This window comes from Camelus bactrianus, chromosome 9, assembly GCF_048773025.1.
Source record: "Camelus bactrianus isolate YW-2024 breed Bactrian camel chromosome 9, ASM4877302v1, whole genome shotgun sequence".
In the NCBI taxonomy this organism is placed as follows: domain Eukaryota; kingdom Metazoa; phylum Chordata; class Mammalia; order Artiodactyla; family Camelidae; genus Camelus; species Camelus bactrianus.
The window spans coordinates 52,082,214-52,095,778 of NC_133547.1; the positions used below are offsets into that span (position 1 = coordinate 52,082,214).

Below are 13,565 nucleotides of genomic sequence, written 5' to 3' on the forward strand. Positions count from 1 at the left end.
CTGGAGCCCGGCACACAGTAGATGCTCCATTTTGCTGAGAGGGTGAATCCTCCTCACGTGCGCCTGGTTGATATCTCCTCTTGGATTCAAAGTTCCTTGTGGGCAGGGTCCCAGTCTTGCCTATCCAGGGACACAGTGTAGTTGGGTAGAGTTTGGAAAATATTTGTTGAATAATGGATGAGTGAGTGAAAGAGGGGTGGCGGTTGTTTGTGGAGGGAAGGCCACGCCCGGCTCTACTTTCCAGGGTTTACCGGCGTGCTGTCCTGCCGCCTCGGGATAGCCCATTTCGTCCCTCCTCCCTGTGGCCTCCACATCTCACTAACCAGACTGGAGGGAGGGGCTATGCAGCCGGGGAGAGGCCGCGCAGCCCCGAGGGGCTAGGTCTCCCAGGGCGGCGCCCACTCCCTCCCTCGGGTGTGGGAGAAGAAGTGAGGCCCCCGGGCCGGCTGGGCCCGCCTGGGGCCCCTTCCCCGCGCCGAGCTCCGCAACCCTCTACCTGCCTCCCGGCCGCCCCTTCGCAGTCGGGGCCGGGTGCGCCCGTTGGGCACCTGGCTCGCCATCCCCGGGGGCCCCGCCGGCCGCCTCAGGGGCTGGCCCGGGCGGCGGGGCGGGCCCAAGCGCTCCCCGGCTCCGGGACCGGTCCCCCGGGGCGCGGCCGGGCAGCCGCCCCCGCCCCCCCCCCCGCCCGGGGGGCCGGGCCGGGCTCCCGGGGGGCGGGGACTCGCCCAGTGGCAGCAGCGTCCGGGCCGGCGGCGGGCGCGGGGCGGCTTCCTGCAGGCGGCGCCGGGGCGAGCCGTTGCCCGCCGCAGCCACCGCCGCCGGGTCGCCAGGTCGCGGGGGCCGCGGCGCTCGGGCCGCGTCGGTGCCTCCCAGGCGTGCTGCGCGGCCGTCGCTGCTGCCCGCGCTCGTGCCGCCGCCGCCACCGCCGCCGCCGCTGCCGGTTACGCCAGCCCCGCCGCCGCCCGCTCTGATTCTGCGCATAGGCAGCCCCCAAGCCTGTCATTCTGCAAAAACACAGTTTACTCAACACACCACACACACTCACACACACACGCGCGCACACACACGCGCACACTGGCCCCCTCGCGCACACGCACGGAGGGCGCGAGCGAGCAGACGCGCACACCCGGCGAGCCAAGTTCCGCAGCCTGGCATGGCTTCTGGGGACCTTTACGAGGTACGGGGACGCGGGGGCGCGGGTCGGCCCCAGCCCGCGGGCGGCGGGTGGCGGGGACCGGGCCGGGGCTGGGGCCGGGCGCGAGCCGGAGTTGCCGAGCCCGCGGCGGCGGCGGCGGCCGGAGGGCGGCGGGGGCCGGGCGCGCCTCCCGCCCGCCGCCCGCCCGCCCTCCCGCGGCGCCCGCGCCCGCTCCCTCTTTCTCTTTCTCTCGCACACACACTCTCTTACTCCATCTACTTTGCGGCCTTGGAGGGGAAGGAGGAAGCCGGGCGGAGCCGGGGCGGGGGAGGTAGCGGTCCCGGGGAGGTGTTTCTCGCCCGACGAGCCGCCTCGAGTGCAGAAAGTACAGGTAAAAGTCAGCGCCGGACGTGCCGGGAATTCGGGGGGCCGCGCGGCGGCCGGCGGGGGTGCGGGGCCGGGGGTGCGCGGCCCGGGCTGGGCCGGGGGCACGGGAGGGGAGGGGGGAGGGCCAACGGAGCGGAGCCCAGCCGGGGCGAGGCGGGGTTCTGAGGGGGCGGCCGCGAAGCGGGTGGCCGGGTGGGGGTTCGGGAGACACCCGCCAAACCGCTTCCCGGGGACACCCGGCCACCTCCCCCCTCCCCCCACCTGCTGCCCCCGCCACCGGCTTAGGGCCGGGGCGTGGGGGCGGTCCTGGCGGGTGTCGTGCTCACTGGGGGCGAGAGGGGGCGCTGAAGAGGGCCCTCGGTGGAAAGGAGAGAACATGGAAGTCGGGAGTGGGTGGTAACACGTTGCTAGAGGACATGGGATGAGAGCCCTGCTTCCAGTGCTCTTCGTCACCCTCAGTGGATACCTGTCTCCAGGACCACACAGGTGGCCAGCATTGGATTCTTTGAAAGCGTATCAAAAGTGGTCAAGGAAGACATTCTTAGTGCGCCATCTTTGAAACAATGGAGAATAGTCATGGCCTCTGGGAGCTAGGTTTTACTAGCTCTGGACACAACTGTTCCTTGCTTTTGGATTCCTGACAAGTGGACAAAACAAGAAGCAACCCTCTTTCCCTGGAGAGAATGCCCCAAAGAGGTCTTGCCCCAGGAGAAGGTTCAGGATAAGGAAGCTAAGAGACCAGCCATCTTCAGCCGGAAGGCCTCCTGATCCTCCAAGAAACCAAAGTCAGAGATCAGCCTGGACCTGGACTCCCCTGCATGTAAATTGATTAACACTAGCCTGGTTCTCAAGGCTTTTGACTAAATTGAGATGAGCACCCCAAGGGGTGGAATTAGCCATCTGAGTAAGAGACTTCAGGGGTGATTCACCCACAATGAGCTTTTTCTTCTGGGGCTTCTGGACAGCTGAAGCTTTTCCGATGGTGTATTTGCTGGCCAGTGTGAAAGAAGAGTGGAAAACAGGCAAGGTAGCTTCCTGTGCAAGCAGGGTCTTTGGATGATTCTGGACTTGGCCAGGCCCAGTTGTGGACCACTAGCCAGTGCGGTCAGGTGCCATGTCATGAGGACACTTCAGTCCTGTGGAGAAGTCCATGTGGTCAGGAGTTGAGACCTCCTACTCTAACTTAGCAAGCATGTGTGTGAGCCACCTTGGAAGCAGAACCTCCAGCCCCAGTCAGGCATTCAGATGAACACAGCCCTGGCCAACATCTTGACTAAAACCCCATGATATATTCTGGGGCAGAACCATCCAGCTAAGATGTTCCTGGGTTCCTTGAAAGAATGATGCAGGTTGACCTCTTCTCTACCTTACTACCTTCCTCATCTCTCTACTGATAGAGAAGATGAAGTTGGATAGAGAGCTGGTGAAGAACTTTGGCGGATTGTGGCCAATGGGTCACCCAAGCACTTTTGCCTATTTCAAGATGGCAGAGCAATTTCTGAAACCAAAAGTTGAAGCACGGTAAAATGGGATGTTTGATTGAGCTTCCCGAAGTATAACCAACACTCTTAGGATATTGGCCAAAAGTAGATACTGTTCAGGGGCACAGCTCATCTTGTTGGGAGTGTGGATTTTTCTACACATTGATACAGAGTCGTGTTAGAGCTGCTGACCTTGCCTGGGTGGAAAGTCGCATCAAGAAGGCATATTAGGAGCTATCGGTATTTCTCCGTTTAAAGTTTGAAACTTATGAACCTTCTGGGGATAATTTCTTGCTTAATGTTCATCTCAAATGCCCTCCTTAACATTGGTAATTATGGTTGCCAGATGAGTCTGTTAGAGGGAAGTTTTCACACTGGCCTTGGAAGTATCTACATACCTCAGGAGTTCTTATTGAAGTTCAGTAAACAAGACAATAATAATAATTACTTCTGTGATAGTAGGTAGTTGTGCTAGATGTAAAATACTTTTCCTGTGGCTGATTATTTGCATAGTCATTACTAAAAGGGCTAAATTGCATTACAAGAATATAACCAATGTCAACAATTTTGTAGCCTATGTCTACATTACGTAACTTATACTGAGAAATTTAATTTGTTGTCCAAATTTAGCTTTAAAAGCAATTAAGAAGTTCTACCTATACATTAACATGTGTATCTGTAACTAAAATTGTTGCATGTGTAAAAAATAGGATGTTTATTTAAGGACAGACCTTGGAATATCCAGTATGCTGATTGACCTTGAAAGAAAAAAAAGAGAAGAAACCTGATACCATTCTCAATTATGGTATTACATTAATTAAATATGATACTCAAGTGTATCTAAAATGACATCTTGTAACTTCTAACCAAGAAACCACATTTTGAGTGGGCTAAGAACTATCATGTTTGTAATCGATATATCTCATGTGTGTGTCTGTTGACACTACCCTTGACCCTTTATGGTGAAGATGTGATTTGGATTATGGAGATTCTTCAACTTCTCTTTGGTGCTTCAGACGATTACATTGTAAAGAGTAAACTATACCTGAAGAGCATCTTTTAAGGAATAGGTACTGATTTTACAGAATGGCACAAATGGCGCAAATGAAAACTTTGTTTATGTAATGGCATTCTTCAGTCATAATGAAGAAATAAGCATTCAAGCTCAGTTTCCAAAATATTGATCTTGAAAGATTGTTCTGACTTGTTTCTTCTATAGCAGAGTTCTCATCATCTTCTGGTGTGTTATATAGCCATCACCTGTAGGAAGGTGATCTTAAATAGGGGTTGATCTTTTTAAAATCAGATATCTAGATACAAAATGAAATTTCTTGTCCACATGCTCTGGTCATAAAATGGCAGTCTGTGAGCCAGGTCTAGTCTATCATGTATTTTGTCTTGCCTTGATGGTAGATAAAAATGGACTAGCATACCTTTATATGGGGCATGTGATCTCTCACTTATTATTGTCCCAGTGCTCCCTGTTATCAGATACCCCTTCTGCTTCACTTTTACTTTACTTATCTGGCTCCAGAAGGCATTAGAGTTTGGAACCCCAGGGCACTAGTCAATCATTTGCAAGATATTTGGGTATCAGGAAGACATAATCAGTGAAATAAGGAGCCCAGTTGTCTTTTGTCCATCTCTGCATCCTTGCACATTCAAGTACTTGTTGACTGAATCAGTGAACGGAAGACTGACTTAAATATAAATGGAGTACCTTGACTGACCTTTGTTATCCTTGTGTTGAGTGCTACACTCTGTTCTTTTTTTTTTTCCTCCGGCTTGTGGTCTCTCAGCGTTGGTAACACCACGTTTAGGGGTGGCTCTCGGTTCTCTCTGGAAGGAAGTGTGCTGAGTCCGCTTCTAGAGAGTCAGACTTATTCATGAGAAGTATTGAACACATATAAGCTTCAACTGTGTGGCTTTCTATGTGGCTGTGGGGTGGTGTTTTATACCCTCCCCATTGTGATTGGCTGACATTATGGAGGAGGTCTCCACTTTGTTGGCAAAAATGTTCAAAGAGAATGTGGTATGTCTATAGAGAAAGTCGGTAGCAGCCAACTTGAAATTTATTGAGATGGACTTACTCGTGGCAGTTCCTGATGTTTGTCAATATTCAGTTTATTTATACTTCCCAATGTTCTATCTTAAAAGGGTGAAATGTGCCATTTGTTTTTTTTAGGGGGATTGGTATGCAAGAGTGCTTCCATATCTTATCTAATATATATGTGTGTAATTATGTGTATGTGTATTACATATTAAAAATACTGCTTCCATTTCACTCCAAATAAAATAAGTATCAATAATAATAGGATAATTTCAGTTTTGTTGAAAGAAATTTACTTCAGTTAAAAATCGACCCTGCTACAGTGATAAACACAGGCATTGCTGCTCTGGCGCTGTATACGCACATCACGTTCTGGAAATTACGCACTGAAAATAACAGGGCTTATAGGAAAAACAGGATTGAGGCAGATGGCTGAAAACCTTTGGAACTCTGTAACCAGAAACAAAAACAAGCCAAATATAATAAAAAATACAGCTCGGTTAAATCTCCACCTCGTTGGTGTTTGCCCTCAACGGGTCAGTCCATCTTTTATAGCCTTCAAATTGGGCCCCTCTGTAGATCGCAGACTTCACTAGCTTCTAAAAGGGACCATTTTCATTGAAATTAAATCTGGCCCAGGGCATAGCCCTCTGCATTCATCTGTGTAGGGAGAAGTCTTTTGTTGCTTCTTCATCTGTAATTTGCAGCTTTGCCAGTCAGGTTAACATAGTGGAAAGGTAGTAGTTCTTGAAGCCACAATTGGCCACTACTCATATTAAAAGTAGGCCCTTGAGTATGTTTCCAGCTTTGTTCTAAGGTCTTTGAACATCATTAAGTCTTTCTCTTTCCTTATGAGAGCTTTTTCCTATGATTGCTTCAAAATAGTAACAAACTAAAAAAAAATTATGTAAGAATCAACATAGCTTGTTATACTGATGTGTTCCCCTGTTTACCAGTCATGCCTGGGGTGAAACACAGGTAGTAGCAGAACAGACGGTCTGTGATAGAGCTTCTTGAGTCTCTGTACCAGTGTTTGAAGAGGCAAATATTGTCAGAGAGAATATATTGGATGAGTTGAACTGATTCCTTGGCACACAGTAGGCACCTGATGAATATCTAGTGGGTGTATGATTCTCCCAGCTTTTGAAAGTTATTTTAAGTTATCTTCTGTGAGTAGATAATCAGCTTATGTTCAGGTAGTATAGACGTTCATGTGATGTCATTCTTCATTGCATAAGGTCATTTCTTCAGGGGCTTGAACTGTCCTTGAAAGGAACTTGTACAGCTTCTTGCATCCTGACCAATTGCTAAGGAATGGTGATTCTTGAAGGTCTTAAGTACTGGATGCACACATTTATATTCCAAAGATGTGGGTTCTTCTTCTGCATCTCTTGGATGATGGAGAGAGGCATAGATGTTCATTTGTTCATTTCACATTGATAGGACACCAAATATAAGCCAGGCACTAGGGAAATGACGAGATTGTGCTCCCTGTCTAGTGTGAGATATAGTCAAAAAAATAGGCAGTTTACAGTGCAGTGGGAAAAGTGTTAGTACAGGGTAAGATGGGCTTCTCGAGGAGTGTGGGGAGATCCAGCCTTGGGGGAATGAGAGAGGGCTTTCCAGAGGAGATGATGAATGTTGAGGAATTTAAATTAGGGAATGAGCATGATCAGGTTTGCAGGACTTTTTGAGAATATTTATCTTTTCTGTTTTTAGAAGCAATTTATTGTTGCACCTTGAAAAAATATAAGCATAAAGAAAAAAATTATAATTCCTAAGATAACTATTATTATACATTTAGCCTAAACTTGGTGCTTGTTAAATACTAATGTGATATCTGAATTAATTAAAATGTTAGCTTTTTTTGTGTAGATACAAATGTAAGAGTGAAGTTATTTTCTGTAAATATTTATGTAATTAAAAAAATCAAATTGGAACATAGGGTACATACTGTTTAAAACCCATTTTATTTATATATATAATGAGCATTTCCTCGTATCTTAAAATATTATGTCATAGCATGATTTTTAATGACAGGTTAATTTTCTCTTGAATACATGCACTATTTTGTGTATAACTCACTCATCCCCTGTTTTGGCCATCTAGATTGTTTTCATTTATAAATCATTTAAATATTGCTATTATTAACTTCCATGAACATAATTATTTTATTCCTATCATATTATTTTCCTCAGGATAAATTCTGAGAAGTGAAATTATCACTTGAAGAACATTAACATTTTTACCACTATTGATACATAATCTCAGATTGCCCCTTAGAAATGGACAGTGGATTAGGTTGGAGGAAGACTCGAAGCATGGTGATCAGTTAATATGCTCTTTCAGTAATTGAAACAAGTGGTGTTGGTGGCTTGAACTAAAGGAGTGGTAGTAGAGACGGAGAGAAATGGATGGAACTGAAAGATTGTAAAAGAATGAACATAATTTGGTATACCAGTCAGGATTATGTTTGGCTGCTTATAATAGAAAATATACAAAAACAGTGGCTTAAACAAGGTTTATTTTCTTAAATGAAATAAATTTGGAGTTAGGCAGCCCAGGGTTGGTGTGATGCTCTGAAGTTCTCAGGGTGCCAGGGTCCTTCTGTCTCTTTCATCTGCAGCTGTGTCTTCTGTCTCACTGCTTGATCCAAGATGGCCACAGAGCTCTAGCCATCTTTTTTTGGAAGAAGATTGAGGAAACTGGAAGGAAGGAAGGGCAAAAGTGGAGTTATCCTCTACAAACAGCTACCTAAAAGTTCCATACAATCCTGTTTCCATCTCATTGGCATGAATAATTATATGGTCACACCTAGCTGCAAAGGAAGCTGGAAGATGTGATTTTCAGCTGTACTCTCCTGATCCCCCCCTCCAGAAAAACTTGACTGACAGTATGTAGGGAATGATGGAAAGGCAGAAGTTCAGGGATAACTTCTTGGTTTCTGGTTTGGTTCATTAGGTGGGTGGTGGAACCAGTCATGGAAATGGAGAACCAAGTAAGAACATTGATTGAAGGAAGTTGAGGCAGTAGAAAGGATATTGAGTTCTGAGTGTTTCTGGGACATCTGGGTATAGGTGTTCATAACACTAGGTCACGTGAGCCTGAAGCTCATAAGTGATACCTGTCATGGAGATAGAAGAGTGGAAGTCATTAGTGTATAGATTACAATGAAAGCCAAAGGACAATGTATAAACGTGAGGAGGGTCCAATGATGGAGGACTGGAGAAAGTGGACATTTACAGAATAGAAGAAAAGAAAGAAGATTAAATTTAAAAGGGATAGCAAGAGAGGTATAAGGAAAAACAAGAGGCTTTGATGTTATGGAAGGTAATAGAGAATTGCATTTCAGGAAAGAGGGTATGGTCAACAGGGTCCCTTGGTTGAGTAAGTCATTGGTAACCTTAAGGGACATCTATTCCATTGACTGTGTTGGTGTGAGGGCTTGATTGCAGTGTGATGATAAATGGGGGCTGTAGGGAATTGGATGTAGAGACTTCTTATTTGGGTAACACTTTTAAGAATCTTGAGTGTGATAGTGAGGAGAGAGTGAATGTGATGTCTGTGGTAAAGTGGGAGAATGGGTTAACCATCTCCATTCTTCTGGTTCTACACATGCTCTGCTTCTTGGATGACTTGATTAACAAGATTGTGATACAGACTTTGGGTGACTGGACTTAAACATTCTTAGAAGAAATGATGTTCTGTGAACCCTACAAACCCCTCTCCTGCTGACCTAGGACAGTGGGGTCCAAGATGTTTGGTAATTTTAGCTGGAGAAAAAGAGTAGAACATGTTTAATGTAGTCACCCAGAACCTTCTAAATAAAATTTGGTCAAGGAAAAGGTCTTACTAAATTGAGGATAAGGAGATAAAGTTCTTCATTAAAGAGTTTGTTATACCAGCATTTCTCTGAGAGGAGAGATCACTGGGGTGCTATTGATAAATGAAGGTGGTGGTGTTTTATGTGTCAGTTATTCAATCAAACACTATAACAGGTTTTGCAGTGAGAGTATTTTGTAGATGTGATTAAGGTCCTTAATAAGTTGACTTTAAGTAAGGTAGTTTATTCTAAATAATCTGGGTGGACCTGGTTCAGTCAGTTGAAAGACCTTAAGAATAGAACTGAGGCTTACCCGGAGATGAAGGAGTTCCATCTGTGAATAGCAGCTTCAGCTTGGAAGAATTCCAGCTTACCCTTCCTAGTGATCTGCTTTATGGACTTTGGAATTACCTGGCCAGTCCCACAGCCACATAAGCCAGTTCCTTGCAATAAATCTCTTGGTATATATCCTAGTGGTTCTGCTTCTCTGGCTGAACCCTGATTGATACAGGCAGAGTTCTCGTCTACACACCACCATTTGATCACAGTGAGTAGCTGGACATGTCTTTTAGTCTTTTGAAACTTGACGGCCCCTGCGGTTTAAACGAGAGCTCTTCTATTTTGGAAATTCCTCTTTCTGATTGAGTCTGTTACTTCTTCACTTAAACACCTTGTTAGTGGCTGTTGTCATCTTGTTTGTATGCATGTGTGAAGAGGGGCCAGCCTAGAACTCCAAGCATCCTGCCATTTCTTGGTTTTGTGTTACACTGGAGTTGTTCTGTGGAGCCGTGCTCAGGATGGCAGGCAGAGGTGGTGCTAGACTCCTGCAGAGGCCTCTTCTGGGTCTGAAATTCATCCTTCCCTTGAGGCAGCCTCCTGCTCTGGTAGTTGAATGAATGATGGGCATTATGGAATAGCTCTTCTCAGTCCCGATCCATCCCTTCCTGTCCCTTCTTTCAGCTAATCGTCTTCCTGTGACATCAGCCAGGCAGTCTTAGCCTCTGGATGGAAGCTGAGGCCGCAAAGGTCCTGTAACTCCATTGAAAGGCCCATCAGTTGACCAGGCCTATAGAAATCTGTGATAGGGTTCTTGAGATGCCTTGGAGGGCCACGAGTTTGTCATTTTATGTCCTGCTTTCTCTTAGTATGAAGGGCACTGCTCCCACATTATTCCTGTACACTCCCATTCCCCCATCTCTCCCAGAATCCCCCAGCATTGATCCATCACCACACTGCTTTCTAAATGACTTACAGAAGTATCAGTGTGGGAACTGGAGGGACATGTATGTGACACTGGGGCTCTGGGCCATGCTCTGCCATGCCAGGAATTCCCCTGCTGAGGTTGCCACCATCCTGTTCTCAGATTCTGATCAGGGAATTTTCCTCTTTGATTTTCATTTCCTTGTCTTCGAGTCCAGTGTTTTAAAAATTATATCTCAAGGGGTCTTACTAACAAACCATGGATCTTAAAAAATGATGGATTTAAATTTTGTTTAAAAATAGTTACTTTTGTTCAATGATCCATCAATCAAATATTTTTTGTTTGTCAACCATGCACCTAGAACTGTGCCAGGCACTGGGGCTGCAGCCATGAGTGTCTTTTAAACTGTTGTTCAGAGTGTGGTCATTATAAAACCTAACACCCATATATGGTTGTATACCACATTTTTAACATGTTGGAGTGTTCAGTACATTTAAAGGGGCAGCTAGGTTAACTCTTTTGTGTGTGTGTGAGCAGACCTCAGAATACAGCTTTTCCTGCCATCTGGAGACATATATTTGAACTTCTGGTAGATGCACTGTTTTAGCAATGTTGTTGGTCTGCAACATTCTTAAAAATTTTTAGACCTGTTCATGTCTCCTCCCTTGAAAGTGTGCAAGCAGACACACTTTCTAGCATAGTGCACCCCACTCAATTAAATACCACCCAAAGTTCAGGTGGTGCAGTGGTGAATGTTCTAGACATAGTGTAATAATCAGTGTGCAACAATAACTGAATTCTAACACTTTGTCTCCTTATGTTGTATATAAGGTAGTGTGGGGCCTTATTGAGAATTCTAGGTCCTTCTGCCATAACTTTTAAATTTGAGAGAAAAAATGTACCATCCATTTTAGGTTGGCTGCCCAGAGCTGGACTGTAGATGGAGAGTTGTATCCAGGTAGTTTACTGAAGGATGCTCTTGGAAGATACACCTATAAGGAAGTAGGGAAGGCAAGGCTGGACATATAGTGAGGCGGACCTGCAGTGAGCTTACACCTGAGGTCTCAGTGGATCCTTCTGAAGGCTCGGAAGCTGGATGGCCCATCAGAAATGTCCCAAATTGAGGCCAGGGAACTGGGGCTTAATATCCCTGCATCAACCAGCCACTGTTGGTCAGGCTGTCCCATATGGGAGGGAATGTTCTTGGGCAGGGCAGTTCCCTGTGGTGGGGGCAGTTCCCTTTCAGGGACACACATGTGAGCCTTGAGCAGCACGGATATTCCTAGAAGCTAAGGGGTCAGGCACACTAACCCTGAAAAGGAGACCTGGATGGGCTATCACATTATCTACTCCACCATCAATGCCAGCTGTTCACTGGTGGGTGCATCTGTCTGCCCGAATACACATCTGTCACCTCGGTTGTATTTTGGGTTATTGGTTCCTCCCTTGAAGACGTTTGCCATTTGACAGCCTCCTGGGACAGCCCAGGTCTTGAGTACGGACACACTAGCCATGTATTAGGATCCTGCTCATGGTTCCCTTTTCCCTCCATACCACATGCAGCATAGGGCCACGTGTGGGGAAATATTTCAGAGGCTGTCATTTCTGTTGGGTCTCCACCCCTTACTCCTGAAACATTTTCCTCACCTCACTCTCCCACTTCTCAGTTGCCTTTGTGTCCTCATCTTCCACTGCCTATTCCTTAAACTGAAGCTTCCTATAGTTCTGACCCAGGCTTCTTCTGTCCTCTCATCGTGCTTTAGTGACTGTCTGGGTGATTCCCAAGTCCCTGACGCTTGCCTGGGTTTTGTTTTTTTTTTTTCTTTCTTTCTCTTTTTCCTGAGCTCCAGAGTATCATCTAACTCCCTTGGGATCTTTGAACTCAAAATATGCAAAGTTGAACTTATGTTCAACCTGTGTAAGACTTGCTTTTCCATTTGGGTTCATAGCCTCAGTAGTACCTCCATTCACCTGTTCCTTAGCTAGAAATACAGCCTTTGTTTTGCCCTGGCACCATCTATTTTCTGTTGTATCAGCATCTTGAATATTTTTTGAATCTGTCCTTTTCAGAGTCACTCTTACCACATTAATTCAGGAGACAACTCCCCTTGCTTGGGTTTCTCCAATACCTCTCAGTTGATATCTGTGCATCTAGTTCAATATTTCTCTTTACTGTACTCACTGAGTTCTTTCTAAAACCCCCATTTTAATATGTCTCTCCTGATGAAGTGTCTTTAAGTGATGTGTAGTCTGATTTGACCCTTTCTCACCTCCTACTAGTTCTCTCCTTACAGCAGATGATCCATCCAGAGAGATCTGCTCTCAGTTCTTGAACACTCCATACACTCTCCTTTAATCACACCCTTCCAGGTGACTGGGCACCCTCCATTACCAACTCTGCCACAATTCTGCTTCCTTGACCTACTCACCCTTCAGGTCTCAGCTCAGATGTTGCTCTTCCCTGACTCATCAAGGGTTTTCTTTAGGCTCCTGTAGAACCTTGTTCTCTCATCATCACACTCATGTTAATGTGTTGTAATTTGTTATCCTATTTTAAAAATCTTCCACTGGATTGTAAATTTTGAGCAGGCAAGGGTTCCATCTTCAGCACCTAGCACAGTGCAAAGACTCAGAAAGAATTAATGTATTCAGGTCTTTCATTCACATGAAAGTTGAAATTGTCTCAGATATCTCTACAGTCTGTTTTATATGAAGCTCGAAGGCATTTTCAGTCTTTCAGTTTTCCTAAAGACATAAAAGTCTTGAGTCTGTTTTCTGTGTCTTTATTGATCAGTTGGTCAATGGACATTGGTTTCTCATAAGCAAAACTCACTGACTGCATTCAGCTTTGTGTTATCAGTAAAGCTAATACAGTCTTGTATTCAAAGGATTATTGAGTCTTGGAGTTGGATGGGAGTTTTGGAAGTCATCTTCGTAGTCTTTCACTAACATCTCCAACAAGTGATCAAAAGTGAAGGACTCTTACTCTATTGAAGGGGACAAATGCTTGAGATGCTAAAACTGGCTGTTTGCCTTCACTAAAATCTGAGTGTGTCATCCAGGAGGCAGAGAGGATATCTTCCTAGACTATTTTGGAGAGTCGCCTTGGAAGTCTTGACGTCATTGTTGCTTTTTTTATGCAAGACTTGGTAAAGGAGGTCAATGAGGCTCAGCATAGCCTTGAGTCCTGTTTAACTCTCTTGTTGTTGAAGAATGGGGTTAGGACGTGCCTCACCCACTGACATCATAGGCCTTGAAGTTAGGGGAAGCACTTGATGTCTAAACTTTTCCTAGAAATCCAAACTCATTTATTGGTGGTTGGAGGTCAGATCAAGTAATGGAATCCAAGTCTCCTGTTGCATTAAAAAGTGAATGGCTAGTATTTTAGTGTACTGATAGTTACATTACTGTATTTGCTTGTCTGTGTTGCCTCCTAAAGCCATGTTTACTTTGAAGAATATGGTACATGTGAAACAGACTTGGTTAAG

General features: G+C 45.7%; 1 protein-coding gene across 1 annotated transcript in view; it reads left to right on the forward strand.

The window, feature by feature from the left end:
* Window positions 1-770: 770 nt before the first annotated feature.
* The window catches only part of CDYL2 (chromodomain Y like 2), a 150,049-nt gene continuing 137,254 nt past the window's right edge, over window positions 771-13,565 (forward strand). Inside the window, exon 1 of the mRNA XM_074370370.1 lies at window positions 771-1,177. Coding sequence (XP_074226471.1) covers window positions 1,154-1,177 — 24 coding nt within the window. The 5' untranslated portion in view covers window positions 771-1,153. The remainder of the gene's footprint in view (window positions 1,178-13,565) is intronic.